The sequence below is a fragment of the Lontra canadensis genome, unplaced genomic scaffold (assembly GCF_010015895.1).
Source record: "Lontra canadensis isolate GAN:19392208 unplaced genomic scaffold, GSC_riverotter_1.0 scaffold9, whole genome shotgun sequence".
NCBI lineage: Eukaryota > Metazoa > Chordata > Mammalia > Carnivora > Mustelidae > Lontra > Lontra canadensis.
In genome coordinates, this window is record NW_022631003.1 from 19,367,700 (window position 1) to 19,386,176 (window position 18,477).

At 34.8% G+C, this 18,477-nt stretch overlaps 1 protein-coding gene across 1 annotated transcript in view; it reads right to left on the minus strand.

Annotated features, from left to right (window-relative positions):
• Positions 1-18,477, minus strand: part of LRP6 (LDL receptor related protein 6) — a 165,983-nt gene that overhangs the window by 74,858 nt on the left and 72,648 nt on the right. The window contains exons 4-5 of the mRNA XM_032855008.1: positions 3,692-3,888; positions 1,823-1,954 (exon numbers count right to left, since the gene is read on the minus strand). Coding sequence (XP_032710899.1) covers positions 1,823-1,954; positions 3,692-3,888 — 329 coding nt within the window. The remainder of the gene's footprint in view (positions 1-1,822; positions 1,955-3,691; positions 3,889-18,477) is intronic.

Consider the following 18,477-nt stretch of genomic DNA (forward strand, 5'->3'; position numbering starts at 1 on the left):
AAAAAAAAAAAAAAAACAGCTGAGAATGAGGATGTTAAGCTCAATCTTTTTTTTGTTTGTTTTGATTTTTTAATGTTCAAGTACAGCACCAGTAAAATCAGCTAACTATTATAAAAGGTAATAAGCAAGCTGACATCTGAAGAGTGAAAAAAGATTTCCAAAGAAGTGAGACTAAAAGAAAATACTGGCATTTAGCTTCACATCAATCTGGAATTACAGTTGAAAAAACTGAGAAGAAGAGTAAAGCTCTCAACAACAGCTTTTTGACTCAAAGACTAATTATAAATGACCTTGATCTCAGAGAAAATACAGTCTTAAATGCCACAGCAGGCACCAAGCAGGAGTAACTCTGTACCATTCACTGCCTCTGTTAAATACCAAAAGGAGCCAGTCCCAAAACTCTGCAAACAAAGAAGTCATAGAAAGTGAAGCTGTTAATTTGAGTAAGGTGATCAAAACAGAATAGTTAATTTGAAGCTACTATATGCCAAATGTACATCTAAAATTCAAAATACTAGTTAAACATGTGAGGTAGTAGTCAGACCACTATTGCTAAAATAAATCCTCTGTTTTAAAGGCAGGCTACATTTTTAAACAAAAACATTACAAAAACCTTTTGTTTTAAATTGAAACCAAATTGTTGTTTGCCATGGAAACTGTCTGACAAGAGTCAGCCAGCTTCACCTTTGACTAGGAGGATAATTTATCAATGCCAAGTCATGACAAATATCCTGTACACCAACTCAATTCCATCCCTCTGACTCCCTGACCCCCTTGCCAGGAACTCTGTAACCTACTCTGAAATAAAGGTTTCTGCTTTTCAGAGTTACATAAAGAAGCCACTGCTAAATGCAACAATTTTCTCACCAGGTCTTGCTGGTGACTAGAAGACCAGAGAGTGATCCATAGAGGTAAGAATGAAAAATAACATTCTCATTAGAAGAAAAAGAGAACTGGTGTACTCCCAAATCAGAAGTCCCCTGAAATGTCCTAAGTCAACATATTTCTCCAAAATGCCCTCTTTCTATAGGGAATTAAGAGAGTAAGGAAAAGAGGCAGTGGTTAAGTATAGAAAGAGGTTACTTTAAAAACAGAACATGGAATATTTTTTCTTCTTCTGAAAGTACATCTCAGTTGTTAAAAGGCAATTAAAAATATTATTCAATAATTTTTTAGAAATATATCTACCCCATGATAAGTCATTATAGTTGAAAATTTAGTAAACACTGCTTCCTTGCAGAGGTCCTTTATTTACAAATGCTACCTACTGTTAAAAATATATTCTTTTAAGATAAGTAACACGTGGAGGCCTAGGTGGCTCAGTGGGTTAAGCCTCTGCCTTCAGCTCAGGTCATGATCCCAGGGTTCTGAAATTGAGTCCCGTGTCAGGCTCTCTGCACAGCAGGCAGCCTGCTTCCTCCTCTCTCTCTGCCTGCTTCTCTGCCTACTTATGATCTCTCTCTCTCTGTAAAATAAATAAATATCTTTAAAAAAAAAAAGGCTAAGTAATACTCATTTTCAAGAACCAACTGTGATATAAATGATTGACATTTCATTAAAAAAAAGAAATAGCATCTAATTTTCTTCAAAAATAGCACATTAAAAATTTAGTTAAAATGCTAGAATAACTTACAAAACAGTATTAAAGAGATGCTCTAAAACACAAAACACCCCGTTATATAACTGATTGTGATGACAAAGATCAAGCAACGAGTCTCCCAAATACTGTAACCTACAGAGCTTATTATAGAGAAATAAAATAAATCATAAAGAATTTCAGTTGCTATCTGAATTTTTTCCTTCTTGGAGACCATCTTCTTACCATCTTTGCAGGTTTTTCCATTCTCCAGAAGTTTGACCCCAGTTGGGCAAGCACACTGATAAAAAGGTTTGACTGGAGACATCAAACACAAGTGAGAACAACCACCATTATCAATTCCACATGGATTTGTAGCTGTCAAATATAAATCACATTGATTAATACCAATGATTATGGATGCCCTCCCTCTCTCTAGGTACACAAAGGTTAACAACCATAACATGAGCAACTGTGATAAACGAAATTACTACCAAATGTCATCCAGGCGCTTGGCTACCAAACCATTTGCAAGGAAGGGAATTAATCAGTGAGAAATGATTTAGCATTCTGTACCCAAAGAGGAATACACAAGAAATAAAGCAGGAGTCTCCTGCCCTAAAAGAGCTTACAATCTAATCAGTACACCAAAATTAACAAGCTAGAAAATAATATAAAACAATGATAAGGCGCTATCTTGCACATGACAGACCATAAATAACTACAGAGTCAAATAGAAAGTAAATCACTAAGAATTAAAGAAGAAAACTTTCATAGAGGACACAGGACATGACAGGACCCCTGAAGGATAGGAAAGATAGATAGGAGGACATTTCAAATGTGGTAAAACTGTATGAATAAGAGCTTGGAGGCTGTACACTGGGAAAAATGATAAGGCAAATAGTCTAAATATTCAGATTACTGTTGACTAATAAGAACTAGAGCTGAGTGAGCACAGAGAATGGGAACAAATTGTGGTGGATGGCACTGAAAGCAAAGATGGTAATTAGAATGGTAAAAAATCCAGTTTGGAAAGATTAACTGGAAAGGATAGGCATGGTTGATTAAAAGAGGAAAAACAGAAAAGCAGAGATTAATTAGCACTTTTGTCAAAACTATGGAAAGGGATGGATTTAAATAATATTCATAAAAAACAACATAAGATGGAGACCAACCAAATATGAAACGTAAAGCAATGATGACTGCAAATTTTGAAACTAGTAAAACATAAAGGATCAACAGTGCCATTAAAAACAAAAAAACAGTGAAATTCTCTCCTAACGACTATCCATGATAATAAAAAATTCATACAGTGTTTTTTAAAAAGGGCAGCACATATATTTAAAAACATTTTTATGGACTCATGATCATCAGATTCCAATATAATATATTATTTAACTATCTCCCCCTAAATGGACAGAGCTAATACAAAGCAATGCAGAATCAAAATACCCTTTATTTTTGGCTATGGAATACAATTTGAAATATACTTAGACACATGCCAGACATTTATTTATATACAAGTGCCAAACACTTAACATTCTCATATTCCTTTTAAACCTAGTTCTACTCCTCTCTTACAAGAAATTGTTGCCAGCAGTAGAAGTCCAAGTCACTGCATAGGCTGACCAAAAATAGAAGCAAAACTAAGAAAAAAGGTTGGGAGTGGCAAGGGAAGGGGAATGTGCACAGAAAAGTTTAAGCAGGTATTTCATCAGGCAACCTAAGGAACTTAAATTCACCAGTTAGAGTCACAGAGGTTTCTATTTTTATAAAAAGTGTTTCTTTTTAAAAACACACTAGAGAGAAATAATATAAAGAAGAAATGCATTTGTATATAAGCTTAGCTATCTTGGCTTCTTATTTTATTTCTCTCTTCTCAACTACCATAACCCCAGATCCAATCAAAGGAGTAAGGTGGCCAACAGTGATAGATAACAAACTACAAATGGCTTGGGCTGCCGTTTAACCTGAATTACATTTTGACATTTTCCCCATGTTTAATTCCTTCCCACTACCTTTGGATATGTCCTCTCCGCTCCTGCCTTCTCTAAAGCCAGACATCTGAGTGCTAAAGCTATTCCAACTTGCAATTTAAAAATCAAGATCACTTACCATTTGGCTGCCTCTGTTGGCTGAAGGCATGTATATCCATGGGAGAGAAGATGTTAGAATGGATTTCACGCAGACCCTCGCCAGTGTACTTGTTGCAAGCCAAAATGGAGTGTGTATTCCAGTCAGTCCAGTACAATGTGTCCTCAAATAATGTCAAGGCAAAAGGATGTGGAAGGGAACCTTTAACCACTGCCTGCCTATTAACAAAAACAGAAAAACTCAAACATTTCTAAATTTTATCAAAACTTGATTCTGCCCATTAAAACATCTTGTTTTCCACAATAACACACACAAATCCGAAGTAACACAAATCCTAAGGTCAAATACACCTATGAAAAATAAGTCACATAATAAATCTGAATATATTCATAGTGTCCAAAACTCCCAACCAAGTACTTGGCAACAGGCCCCAGGTTCATTACAAACTAGTAGAGAGAAGGCTCAAGTATTAGCCCTGCTGTCAATTCCCATCTCTGGACTCACATCTTCCATCCATAAAATTCATGTTCTTAGGTGAACAAAAAGAAAAATCCCCAAGTTTGAAGTTGGCACTGTGAAGAAATTTAAATCTGCAATAGGTTTTCCCCTTCTTGATGTGTAAAAACAAAGAATCTGAGCCTGTTTCTTCCATCATTTCCTATGGTTTTGGTAACTGAAAGTAAAAACATATACTTGAGGCTAAAAAAGGTGTTTTGGTGGAGCTCATTCTGCAAACCCCAGTGTAGCTCTAGTAAAGGATCATTTCTGCTTGCTTTCTGCTATATAGTGACTTAACCTCCACAAGTCAGGTAGCAAAAACAAAAACAAAAAAAAACACACACCAAGTGCTGCCACTTGTGTTCATGAGACAAAACAGACCCCAAAATCTCACAAGCAATCCATACTATATGAAAAGGAAACGTAGAGAGCCTGATTAGTGCTCAACCAGAACTTTGCAGTGTCATGGAGAGTTATCAGTAAATACTCCTGAATAACAAACAAATCATGTTCTGCTCCAAAATAATATTCAAGAAAAAAAATTCTTTGATATTTACCTAATGTCAAATATAATCTTTTCATAGACAGACTGGGAGGGAGGAATGGAAAGTATAAGCAACCGAAGAGAAAGAAAGATCATCACATATTGTAGGGAATACAATCCAGTTTTTAAGGTCCTGGACATTACTTGATGATCTCAAATACTGAAGAGACCACCAGCATACAAAATTAAATTCAAGAAAAGTAAGGTAATTTTTATCTAGGCAGAGTTAATATCTATTATGTACATGGAATGGTCCTAGCCTAAGGTGTTTTAAATTCAGGCCAGATTTTTAAAGAACTGAATACAAGATTAGCATGACCAGTTTACCAAACAAATTTTCTATTTTAGACACTCATCCCTACTCTGCCAGCCCACATCACCACAATTTTCTCTCATTTTTCTTCTTTTTCCCGTAGCAGATTACTTTTCCTTTTCCTTTCCCCAAAAGAACTGTCACAATGTCAACTTCTGAGGTGGTTTCTTCCACTTTTTAAATGAACGGCTTTATTAAGTTTACCAAAGTGGTTATGTTAATTATAGGAATGATATCATAGTTTAAGTCCAAATTTAAATAGGTCTACATATTTCACACTAAAATCTATCAAAATTCAGTATGGTAAGAGAGTTCTGAGAAGCTGCCAAGAAAGAAGTTACACAACTGGAAAAGGAAGAATAGTAATAAATGACTTAGAATTTCATTAACTACCCTAAAGAACTACAAATTCCATAATAAAATCTTTGAAAAACTTTGGGAAGAAAAAAAACCTTTTAAGTCCTTTGTATATTATTAAATAAAAAGTTAAAATTCACCCTATGAAGTAAATACAGGAAAACAAACAGTAAAAACAAAATCCCTCCCTAAAAGATACACTTATAAAAGATATACACTTTATATACTGACTAAAAACATTTATATATCAGTAAGAAATCAGATAGACCAGAGTTCAACGTCCCTCTGACACTTAATTACTTACATCATTTCTCCAAGTTTTATTTTCTTTATCTATAAATGAAGGATAATAATCTATCCCCACTGAGTTACTATAAAGATTAAATGATAACATATGCAAAAGCATTTAGCATTATGTCTGGTACTTAATAAACATTTCACGAATAATCCCTCAATTTTAGGATACATTTTTCAATATCTTAATATTTCTGAGATGGGGTAGCATTTTACGACTGAGGTGTACATTTCCTGTTTTAGTCTATAAATCAATAAAAAGTTCTTAAAATCAGTATCTTTTTAGAATCAAGTAAATACTATACTCTGGCTTATTTATATTCCCAAGATCTCACACAACACTGTGCACAAATTAAATGGGATGATTAGACACTCAGTACTCAGTAAATGCTTGATAAAATTAAATACCCTTATTTTTTAAAAATATTTTATTTATTTGAGAGAGAGAAAGAGCAGCAGACTTCCCACTGAGTGGGAAGCCCAATGTCGGACTCGACTCATTCTCAGGACCCTGAGATCATGACGTAAGCCAAAGGCAGACGCTTAACCAATTGAGCCACCCAGGTGCCCCTAAAATTAAATATCTTAAATGATATATGTAATTAACAGAGCTGAACAAAATGCAGAATTGGAAAGCTATCACTTATTCTTTTTTTTTTTAAGGTTTTATTTATTTATTTGACAGACAGAGATCACAAGTAGGCAGAGAGGCAGGCAGAGAGAGAGGAAGGGAATCAGGCTCCCTGCTGAGCAGAAAGCCCAATGTGGGGCTCGATTCCAGGACCCTGGAATCAAGACCTGAGTTGAAGGCAGAGGCTTTAACCCACTGAGCCACCCAGGCGCCCCGTTATCACTTATTCTTAACAAATTTTTTGGTCATTTACTGATTCATCCAACCAATGGTGACTTGTTCCTGAAAATGGAAATAACTGTACATAGTCTTCACCTTTCATCTCTCTGATTGGGATTACTAAGTAGGCCCATCTCTCGGTTTCTCCCTGAAAACTTAAGTTTCTTTAAGGAGGAGTTGATCATGGGTACCAAAAACAAACATGGCAGAAAGATCAAAGCCCAGTTCTTCAGCAGTATGTCACAACAAGAGGATTTAAAAAATGGATCTCCAATATGAAGACAAAAGAAAAGAAACTGAACCTACTGTTGATACTTTGATTTAGTGCTGACAACCTCTGAGTAACATCCCTTCCCCGTGTCTGTCATTTTCAGCAGTGTACTGATACGGCTCAATCCCACCAATACCCAAAGTACATAAGCCTCTTGCTGCCTCTTTCATATTCCATGCTTGGTGGGTGCCTCTCTCAAAATCTGTACCAACTGGACTTATTCTTTACAGAACACCTGTGCACTTGCATTCACTTTCTCTGTTTCTGGACCTCTTCCCAGAAAGCTGTCCTCTGCCCCTGTTTCAGAATTCCCCCACCTGTGTGGGTAATAAATCTTTGTTTGGTCATACCAAAGCACTACTGTCATTAATTCTGACATGTGAGCCTAACTTTGGAAGGGAGCTTCCTTCATCGTAGTGAAGCTGTTATAATACATCATATATATATATATATATATATATATATATATATACATATATATATGTATATATATATAAATACCCTTATTTTTAAAAAATATTTTATTTATTTGAGAGAGAGAAAGAGCAGCAGACTGTATGTATATATATATATGTATATATATATGTATATATATATGTGTGTGTGTGTGTCTATATATATATATATATCTATCTGCTCCCAGTGGTAGCAGCACAGGTTTGGAAATCTACACAAGCCCTCCACAAGAAAACACAACAACCAGGTAGCAAAACCAAAACCCATGGACAACATTCACAACAGAGCCAAGTAAAAAAATATTACCACAAAATCCAAAATCCATAAAAGTCTGGCAAACTACCAAGAGCCATAAGAACTGATTGGCATCAGTATTTCTGAAGGAGGAATCAAAAAGAAAAAAACAGGGCCATCAAGAGACCTAAGAACAGGAGAACACACAAGACAGGTAACAATGAAAAATAGGGCAAACAAATATGAGAACATCAGCTGACTAGGAGGGGTTCTGGCCACTCCAAGAATGAGTGAATACAATGAATTCATGGTTGGCACTGAAGGGGGCTAGTGCATTTTAACCCACTGTGAACTCTCAAAGCTGACATTCCAGGGCTCCCTTCCATACAAAGCCCCAAACTGAGGATAAATTACTGGGAGTAGAATGAAAAATGAGAATGATAGGTACAAGCAAGATAATGGAAAAATAAGGTACAAAAAAAAGTGGGAGAAGGAATCAGAGTCAGGAAACATCAAAAAGCAAGCTGCCATTTTTAGAACACACACAAAACGAGAGTTCTATGAAATTACAAAAGTTATGATGCACCCTGCCTTCTTCGACGAGTTCAAGAAAAACAATCACACATGAAAATAAGACAAAGAAGTATTAAGGGAAAATCCCATTTAAAAAGTTAATATTCAAAACAAAACCAAAAATAAAGAGAAGAATCATATCTCTACAGACAATTAAAATATGCCAGAAATATATGGCTCTTGAACAAATAAAATTTATAACCTATTGCAAAATAATACTTTAACACAAGAGAATAACAGAAATTAAAATTAAAAACCTCAAAATTGAGGTGACAGAACTGATGAAAGAATAAGAAATACAAGAATAAATCATTTCAGAAATGAAGTTTAAAGTAGAAATAACACAAGACACAATAAACACAATAAGGAAACAAAGTGAAAATGAAATTTTTTTTTCTTTTTTTGTGATTTTTTTTCAGTTTTACTGAGAAATGATTGACATACATCACTGAGTTTAAGGCATACACGATGATGGTTTGATTAGCATATGTTATAAAATGATTACAATAGGTTCAGCTAATATTCATCACCTCATGTAGAAACTTCAAAAAAATTAAAACATTTTTATTTTAAATTTTAAAAAATTAAAAAGTATTCTTTGTGATGAGAATTCATGGGATTTACTCTCAGTAACTTTCCTGTATGTCATGAAACAGTGTTAACTATAGTCATTATGCTGTACACTGCATCCATAAGGAGAAATTTTTAAAAATCAAAAAGAAATAGGAGAAGAAATTTTTTTTTTTTTTTAAGATTTTATTTATTTATTTGTCAGAGACAGAGGAAGAGAAAGCGAGCGAGCACAGGCAGACAGAGGCAGAGGGAGAAGCAGGCTCCCTGCCGAGCAAGGAGCCCGATGCGGGACTCGATCCCAGAACGCTGGGATCATGACCTGAGCCGAAGGCAGCCGCTTAACCAACTGAGCCACCCAGGCGTCCCGAGAAGAAATTTTTTAAAAGTAAAAGATATGTAATACAAAGGACAGGGGAGAGGACAGAATTATACTGGAGCAAGGATATGACCAAATGGTAACCTGAATCCTCGGGAAGAATTAGGGAGTACCAGAAACAGCAAATAATGTAGTTTAATACAAAAAGACTACAAGCTCCTGGGTCGCTCAGTCAGTTGAGCATCTGCCTTTGGCTCAGTCATGATCCCAGGGTCCTGGAATAGAGTTTCACATCAGGTTCCCTGCTCAGTGGGAAGCCTTTTCTCCCTTTCCTCCTCCCCCTGCTTGTGTTCCCTCTCTTGCTGTCTCTCTCTCTCTGTCAAATAAATAAAATCTTTAATAAAAAAATAAATAAATGACAATCACAGCAAAAAGGAAGGGAGAAGGAATAGAGACACACTAGAGTAAAATTTTTGACTTTACAGAAGTAACTCAGTTTATATAAAGTTGATTTTAACAAAATGCATATTGCAACACTGAGAATAATCACTAAAATTGTTTTATTCTCAAAATTATAGTTCCAAAAATTGGGATGCCTGGGTGGCTCGGTCATTTAAGTGTCTGAGTCTTAATTTCGGATCAGGACATGATCTCAGGGTTGCGATATTGAGCCCCAAGATGGGCTCTGTGCTGGGCACGGGTCCTGCTGAAGAGTCTCTATTCTCCTTCTGCCCCTCCATACTCTCTCTCCCACTCTTGAAAAAAAAAAAAAAATTAAAAAATCAACAAAGAAATTACCTATTAGAAAATACCTACTTAATACAAAAGGCAGAAAAGAACCAAAAAAAAAAAAAAAATCCCAAAAACGAATATGAAAAAACAAACATCAAAATGTCAGATGTAAACCCAAGCATATCATTAGTAACACTAAATGTGAATAAACACTTCAATCAAAAGGCAAAATGTTGGGGGCACCTGGGTGGCTCAGTCAGGTAAGCTTCTCTGCCTTTAGCTCAGGTCATGATCCCAGGTCCTGGGCTCTCTGCTCAGCAGGGAGCCTGCTTCTCCCTCTCCCTCTGCCTGTCACTCCCCCTGCTTGTGTACTCTCTCTGTCAAATAAATAAATAAAATTAAAAAAAAAAAAACCTAAAAGGTTGAGCACCTTAAATATATACAGTTCTTCCTTTTCAAAAAAACACTTCTCTATATATAGACAAAGATTGTTAGACTGGGTAAAACAAGATTCAACTATATGCTGTCTACAAGAGAAACATTTTATATTCACAGATACAAACTGAGAGTAAAAGGTTACTGTAAACAGTAACCATTAAGAGAGACAGAGTGACTGTATCAGACAAAAATATACTTTAAGACAAAAAATAAATAAGAGGTAAAGAAGCACATTTTATACAAAGATTCCAATCATCAGGAAGAAACTACTATAAACATATTAAAAAAAAAAAAAACAGAGCCTCAAACAAATGAAGAAAAACCTGACAGAAATGAAGACTGTGACAGACGCAGTCCAAGATCTCAACACCCTACTTTCACAGAAATATGTAACAACTAGACAGAAATGAGATGCCTAGCTGGCTTAGTTGATAGAGCAAGCAACTTTAAAAAAATATATTTTATTTATTTATTTGAGAGATAGTGCACAAGTTGGGGGAGAAGCAGAAAGAGGAGGAGAGGCAGACACCCTGCTGAGCAGGGAGACCAATGTGGGGCTTGATCCCAGACCCTGGGATCACAAGCTGAGCCAAAGGCAGACACTTAAATAACTGAGCCAGCCACCCAGGTGCCCCTAGAGCATGCAACTCTTGATCTCAGGGTTGTAAGTTTGAGCCCAACGTCAGGCATAGAGATTAATTAAAAATAAAATCTTAAAAAAAAAGAACTAGACAGAAAATCATCAAGGATATGGAAATCTGAACATTATCAACCAATTTAAACTGGTTATTAGAATAATAAACTAAATTCCCATCCAATAATAGAACATACATTCTTCAAAGAATGCATGGAACTTACTCCAGGATAGACCACATACTAGGTCACAGAATAAATCTCAATTCACTTTAAAATACTGAATCAGGAGCATCTGCCTTTGGCTCAGGTCACGATCCTAGGGCACTCATGCACACACTCTCTCATTTAAATAAATAAAACATTAAAAAAAAAACTGAATCATATAAAGTGTATTTCCTGAGAACTACAAAATTCATTACTAAACCAACAACAATAAAATTTGGGAAACCCATAAATGAGAATTTTCTAAATTCTAAATTTTTCTAAATTCGTCCTTAATGTCTTCTCAATAAGCAATAAGAAAGTCCAAGAAGAAATCACAAGAAATTCTTTTAAGTATTTTCAGGTAAAAGGAAATGAAAATAAAACATTTATTAAAAAATATATAGGATACCACTAAAGTGGTGCTTAGGGTAAATTCTATAAATTTACCCCTTAAGTGCCTGTATTAGAAAAGAAGATAATCTCAAATCAATAAACTAAGCTGCAAGCTTAAGAAACTGGGGGCGGGGAGGGGAGAGCAAACTAAATGCAAAGCTAGCATAAGAAAAAATTAAAATATTAAGGTGGTGATCAATGAAATATTAAAACAAAAAACAGTAGAGAAAAAGATTCAATAAAACTGCATGTGGATTCTATGAAAAGATCCACAAATCTATCTTTTAGGTAGACTGGGCTCCCCGAAAAAGAAAAGATGTAAATTGGGAAATTTGTGAATAAGATCATGAATATAAGAGGGGCGTCACTATTGACCTTACAGAAATTAGAAGGATTATAAGGAGATATGATGAATAACTTTATGCCAACTTAGATGAAATGGAAATATTCCTAGAAAGAAACAAGTTAACCAAAGTGAATCAAGAAGAAATTTTAAAAAACCTAAAGACCTAGAACAAATAAAGAAATTGACTTAGTAATTTTAAATCTTCCCATAAAGAAATCCCCAGGCCCGGGTAACTTCACTGATGACTTCTACTAAATATTGCAGCAGAAATAATGTCGATCCCATACTCTACCAGAAAACAGAGGAAGAAGAACCTCCCACCTCATTCCATGAGGTTAGTATTATATTGACAACCAAGGCCAGACAAAGACAGAATAAGAAAAATCAACTATAGACTAACACCTCTAATGAATAAGGACATAAAAATCCTCAACAGAATGTCAGCAAACTGAAACGAGTGACATCTAAAAAGGATTCTAAACCATGACCAAATGGGATTTACCCCAAGAATGCAACAGTGGTTTAACAACTAATTCATCATGTTCACAAAAAAAAAAAAAAAAAAAAAAAAATCACATGATCATTTCAGTAGATGTAGAAAAAGCACTGGACAAAATATAATATCCAGTCATGGTATAAATTGTGAAGAAACTAGGAATAGAAGGAAACTTCCTCAACCTGATTAAGGTGTCTACAAAAAAGCCTACTCCTAAAATCATGCTCAATGGCAAAATAATAGTAATAACAAATATATAAATGTAAATAACATATTTATATTTAATATATCAAATGTATATGTAATATATAATTATAATGTGTAATGTAATTATATATAATTATATAATATGAATTTATTATTATTATTATTTCCCCAAAAGTCAGGATCAAACAGGATGTCTTCTATTCAACACTGTAACAGAGGATCTAACCAGTACTATCAAACACAAAGAGAAGGCTTCTAGATTGGAAAGGAAGAAGTAAAACTGTCATTAATTCATAAGTGCCATGATTCTAAATATAGAAAATACTAAAGAGTGAGGAAAAGAGGCAGAAGTTTCCTCATGAGGACAAGGAAAATGATAAATCAGCTCAACCACGGATGCCCCAGTAGACCTTTCCACAGGGCCCACAGGGCTAGGCACACATTAACAACAACAACAACAAAAAAAAAACAAACAAAGAAACCCAAAAAACCATGAGATAGCAAATGCTGGCAAGAATGTGGAGAAAAGGTAACTTCTGTGCACTGATGGTGGGAATGTAAATTGGTACAGCTACTACAGAAAACAGTATGGAAGTTCCTCAAAAATTAAAAATAGGGCCAGATGATCCAGCAATTCAACTTCTGAGTAAACATCTGAAGGAAACGTGAAATCACTATGTTAAAGAGGTATCTATACACCCATGTTCACTAAGCATTATTTAAAGAAGCCAAGACATGGAAACAACCTAAGTGTCTATGGACAAAATGGATGGATAAAGAAAATGTGTGTGTATGTACAACAGAATACTATTCAACTATTCAAAAAAAAAAAAAAAAAAAGAAATCTTGTCATTTGCAACAACATGAATGGACCTTGAGGACATTATACTACATTAAATAAGTCAGAGAAAGGCAAATATTCTATGATCTCATTTAGATGTGGCATCTTAAAAGAATACATAAATTGAAATTAATAATTCATCCACAACACCACAAAAAAATAACTAAATACTTGAAAATAAATTTGACATAAGAGTGTAAGATGCCCTACAGAAAATGCAGCATAAATCTGAATGTAAGAGTTAAAACAATAAAACTCTTAGAAAGAAAACAAAGCTGTAAATCTTCATGACTTTGGGTTAGGCAATGATTTCTAAAGACATCAAAAATGCTTTTAGCAAAAGAAAGGCTAATGGATTACACTTTATCAAAATCAAAAACTTTTGTGCTTCAAAACACACCAACAAGAAAATGAAAACAAAAGCTGCAAGATGAAAAGCAATTATTTCTAAATCATATATGTAATGAAAAGAGTGTTTCCAGAATACAATGAGATTCTTACAACTAAGAAAAATGCGTTAATTTAAAAATGGGCAAACAACTTGAATAGTGTCTTATACAACTGGGGATCACTTGAAGGAACTATACTGTGTTCAAGACTGTAGGTAGGCCAGACAGAAGTAAAGTAAATACTATATCTGGAATAGAAAGGGAGAAACATTAAAGGTATCTAAATCATTTCATCAAAATCTGGTATTTACTTTTTTCCAAAATAATTCTTTTTTCCTGATTATGTAAGAAATACATGTATGTTCCCCATGAAAATTTGGAAAGAGAAATGAAAAGAACATCTTTCTAGTCCTTTATTAAAGCATGCATACAATACATACATGTATATATACAAATAACAAGCCAATTCCCAAACATCTAGAAACAGAAAATCTGGCTTCTATTTTTATAACAGTTAAGGTACAACAGGAAACCAACTAACAAACAAGGTTCAGAATTTAAAATATAGTAAAAATCCATTTGCTCTAAATCATAGCCCCCAAAGGACAGAAGGAAAAAAGCTGAGCCAAACCAAGAAATGATGAAGGCACCTGCAGTAAGCCAAGACTAAAGAGCATTTAGCACCCCCAAATTACTGAGCTTCTTCATTGGGAATATATGCAACAAGACCCCAAAGGCCATGTTTCTCAACAGTGGTTAATTTGCCTTGAGAAAAATGGTTAATTTATTTTGAAAGACCAACTCACCCTCTTGTCTTGATTTTTTTTTTTTTACAAAATTGAGTGTTTTAAAATCTGTGGCATTTACTTCATCATAAAGACCTGTTTTCATTAAACAAGGCATTGTAAAGATTTTTACCATGTTATTAAACATTTCTTTTAGCTATATAACACTACATTGAATGACTGTGCTATAAACATCCTTATTGTTCAACACTCAACACTATATATAAAGGGTTTTTAAGCAGAAACTTACATTAAAAAGATTATGAAATGATCAGCTGATGAAAATGTTTTAACCATAAGCTAGCAGGAATCTAATTCTGTATTTCCCAAGAGCACTGATTCTGTATTCATTATCTCAGTGTTTCTAACAACTTTAAAGAATTAAGTACCATGCATAATGAGACTCCACTATAATTAACACTGTGGAAAATACTTGCTTTGATCAGTAAAGAAAAAATACAATTAACATAAGTAAAACATTTTAAAATTTTAAAATGGATAAAATTTTTTTCTTAAACTTAATGTAAAAAAAAAAAAGAGTGATGCAGATATACACTGTGTGTGACAGTGGAAATCATTAAAATCATGCCATGAAAAAAAATGGCAGTATGGTTAAAAGCAGATATTGTTCAACATTCAGATTATAGAATCTGTATCTTGCATTTATATTTAACAGCATAACTGCTGGATCCTACTCTTTCTTATGCTGTCCATTTTATTCTTTCCTTACTCTCCCCCCATTTCTTTTTCATGGACTTTTCCCACTAGATTGAGTTATATGCTCCCTTTATGTTTCTAGGGATTTGGAGGATATACAAACTGTTTTACTCAACTTCAATTATCGTTATGTTTTTAAATCATATTTGATCTAATTTAGATAGCTATCAACTGCAAGAATAAGCAGTATATCCTGAGAGCCCTATGTACAAGGGAAGATGTTAAGATGATTTTACAACTGCAGGCCCTTCTTCCTCATCTAACCATCCCACCATCATTTCTCTTTTTTACTGATAACACCTGATAGTTACATATTTATTATGCACTTCATTATTTTCTATTTCAAAATATCTCATGGTCTAAGTTTTAAAAACACTTTTGTTTTAACATCAATTACTAGATTTAGCTCCACGTTTAACTGGTTTCATTCTTCACAAATATTTAATTATCTGACTTCCTCACCCAAGCTCTACATTTTAATTCTAAAGCATATCAAGTAACTTTTTCAGACAGAGCAAATGGAAATAGTCTATTTTGATTCTTTGCATGTCTTATGTCTTTCTGTTGCCCTAACACATGAACACCTGCCTGCATCAACCGTCAGATCTCACATCTTTTCTTCCATCATTTCATCTCTGCTTCTTCAAGCTCTGGGAGATTTTTTCAAGGTTAAATTCTCTTCCACTGATTTTTTTTTTTTAAGTCCTCACTGCTTAAACTGTTTTAAACAATCATGCTGTTTACTATCATTGTTTTTACTGATCTTAAATGTATTCTTTCATACTACTAACTCTATTTGCATGTATACTGTGTCCTCTTAAACTCTGATAATTTTTTTCTCCACTATCTTACAGGAGATTACAGGAAGTCATTTGCTCTGGTTCCTTGATACAGGTCATTCTTCGGATTGTAGTATCTTCTTGTAGGCCCTATTTCTGTTGTTGTTGTTTTCTATTTGCTTATATTTCAGAGGGAGGTCTATACTTTACTGGAAGTTGAGATCAATTCTGTTATAGCCTAAAAATTCCTGGTCCAGGTTTTCAGATCAAGAAGAGAGAAGGTAAATAAATTTTCAGTTTGCAGTTTTACTTTGATTTGGAAATCAAATCACGCACAGAGGGGGCTGGATTTGAGGCTAGCAATAATAGCATATTCATGTACTTTTTTCCATGTTTCTGGATTAACAGATTAAAAAATCTGTTAATATCGTGAGTCTGCTTATTCTATGACACCATTGTGCTCATTCACAGCCAGCTTTAACTACATCTCTGATCTTTGCCTAACATGCTCAATCATGTCAAGTATGGTTGCCATAATATATGTGTCCTTCAGTACCTGGTACATTTCCCAGAAGTACTAACAGAATCCAGATGAGGCCTACTTTCACCCTAGCCCACCTCCTCCTCTTCCTCCTCATCCCTACCTCCAGCCATCATCTCTGGAGAGATGAGGTTATTATTGCTTATTTGGGCAAATCTCTTCAACTTGCTTCTTTGAGAAGTCAATTCTACACAAGTTCCGTAGGTAATGAACCATGTCAGTCTGCCTAGGTCTAAGGGGTTTCCTGAAACCCAGACAAAAACGGATGATTAATCTCACAACAGTTCAGTCAGATTGGGACATCCTTCAATCCTGAACCATGCAGAAATTCTTCAAGGTTTCTGGTATTTTGTTATCTTTGCCTAAGTCTCTGGTACTGATACAAAATTCCCCTATGTTTATAGTTCATGGCTTTAATAACCATTAACTTGATAATGACTATAAATCTGTTTCTCCCTGTGAGACTGCTCTGCTGAGCTGCAGGCTCATATATCCAAAGCTCTCCAGACTTCATAACCATAGTTTTCTCTAAGCAACTCAACTGCAAACATGTCTAAAGCTGAACTCAACCTCATTCTTCCTACATTTAAAAAAAAAAAAAAAAAAAAAAAGACAGAAAAAAGAGAAGTAAAAGGAACTTATTCTACTCTTCCAAATCCCTCTCAAAGGAATGGCACTTCCATCTAACCAGCCATTCAAAGTAGAAAAAGGAGTCATCAAAGATATATCTTCAGGGAGCTACAGGTAGTTCATTAGGACTGGTCTTAGTGTGTAAGGAAGGAATTGGTGAGAACATTTTTCCTAAGTGAGATAAAGGAATTAGATCATTTAAGTCACAATGAAGAGTCTGTACTTCTCCTGAGAATAATGATGAGTTACTGGAAGATTTAAGGAAGTGAACTAATTATAAATAATCTTCAAACCATTTTCTATACAACTATCAAACTGGGACTTCCAAAAGACAAATCTAGCCAGGTCAGTTTGCTACTTGAGAATCTGCAATGACTCCCAACTACTTTTCAGGATAAAACTCAAATGCCTTTTCTCAGAATACTAGACCTGTATGATCTGGCTTCCATCCATCCTCCTAGACTTGCCTCCAATCATTCCCCCCATTCCCTACAGCTGCTAAAGAACACTGACCCCCCCCCCCCCAAAAAAAGTGTTAATAACCTTAAATTAAAAACCCGACCCTAGTTGTTAGGAATTATTTTCCACAGAGGGCTTTTATTATTCCCTAAAGATGTTAGTTTTAATACTTTCTTTTTTTTTTTTTTTTTAAAGATTGTACTTATTTATTTGATAGAGATCACAAGTAGGCATAGAGGCAGGCGGGGGCGGGGGGAAGCAGGCTCCCTGCTGAGCAGAGAGCCCGATGCAGGGCTTGATCCCAGGACCCTGGGATCATGACCTGAGCTGAAGGCAGAGGCTTTAACCCACTGAGCCACCCAGGCACCCCTCCCTAAAGATGTTAAAGTTTATTATTTTTCTTCAGTGTCTGTCAAGGCAGGTTAAAATAGCTTATTTACACCCTTGATATCTACTTTAAAATCAGTTACCTATGCGTGCACCTGTTTCTGAAATCATTCTGTTCTATTGGACTCTATCCTTAGATTTAATACCTCATGGTTTTAATTATTCTAGCTTTACAGTAAATCTTGAAATCAAGTTGAAAGATGCCATATGTTTTTTTACCTTAATAAAATTAACTGAACTATTTTAATAGGTTCTAGACATTCCCAGGCAAACTTTAGATTCAATTTGTCAATTTGGTTTTTGTTTTTGTTTTTTTTTAAAGTGTGCACACACACATTCAAAAACTCCTTTGGAACTTTTGAGACTATGTTGATTCTACAGATCAGTTTAGGGAGAAATGCCACCTTAACAATACAATTGGCCCTTGACAATGCAGGGTTTAGGGGCACTGACCCCCAACACAACTGAAAATACAAACATAACTTTTGACTCCCACAAACCTTAACAAGAATAGCCTACTGTTGATCAGAAGCATTACTGATAACATA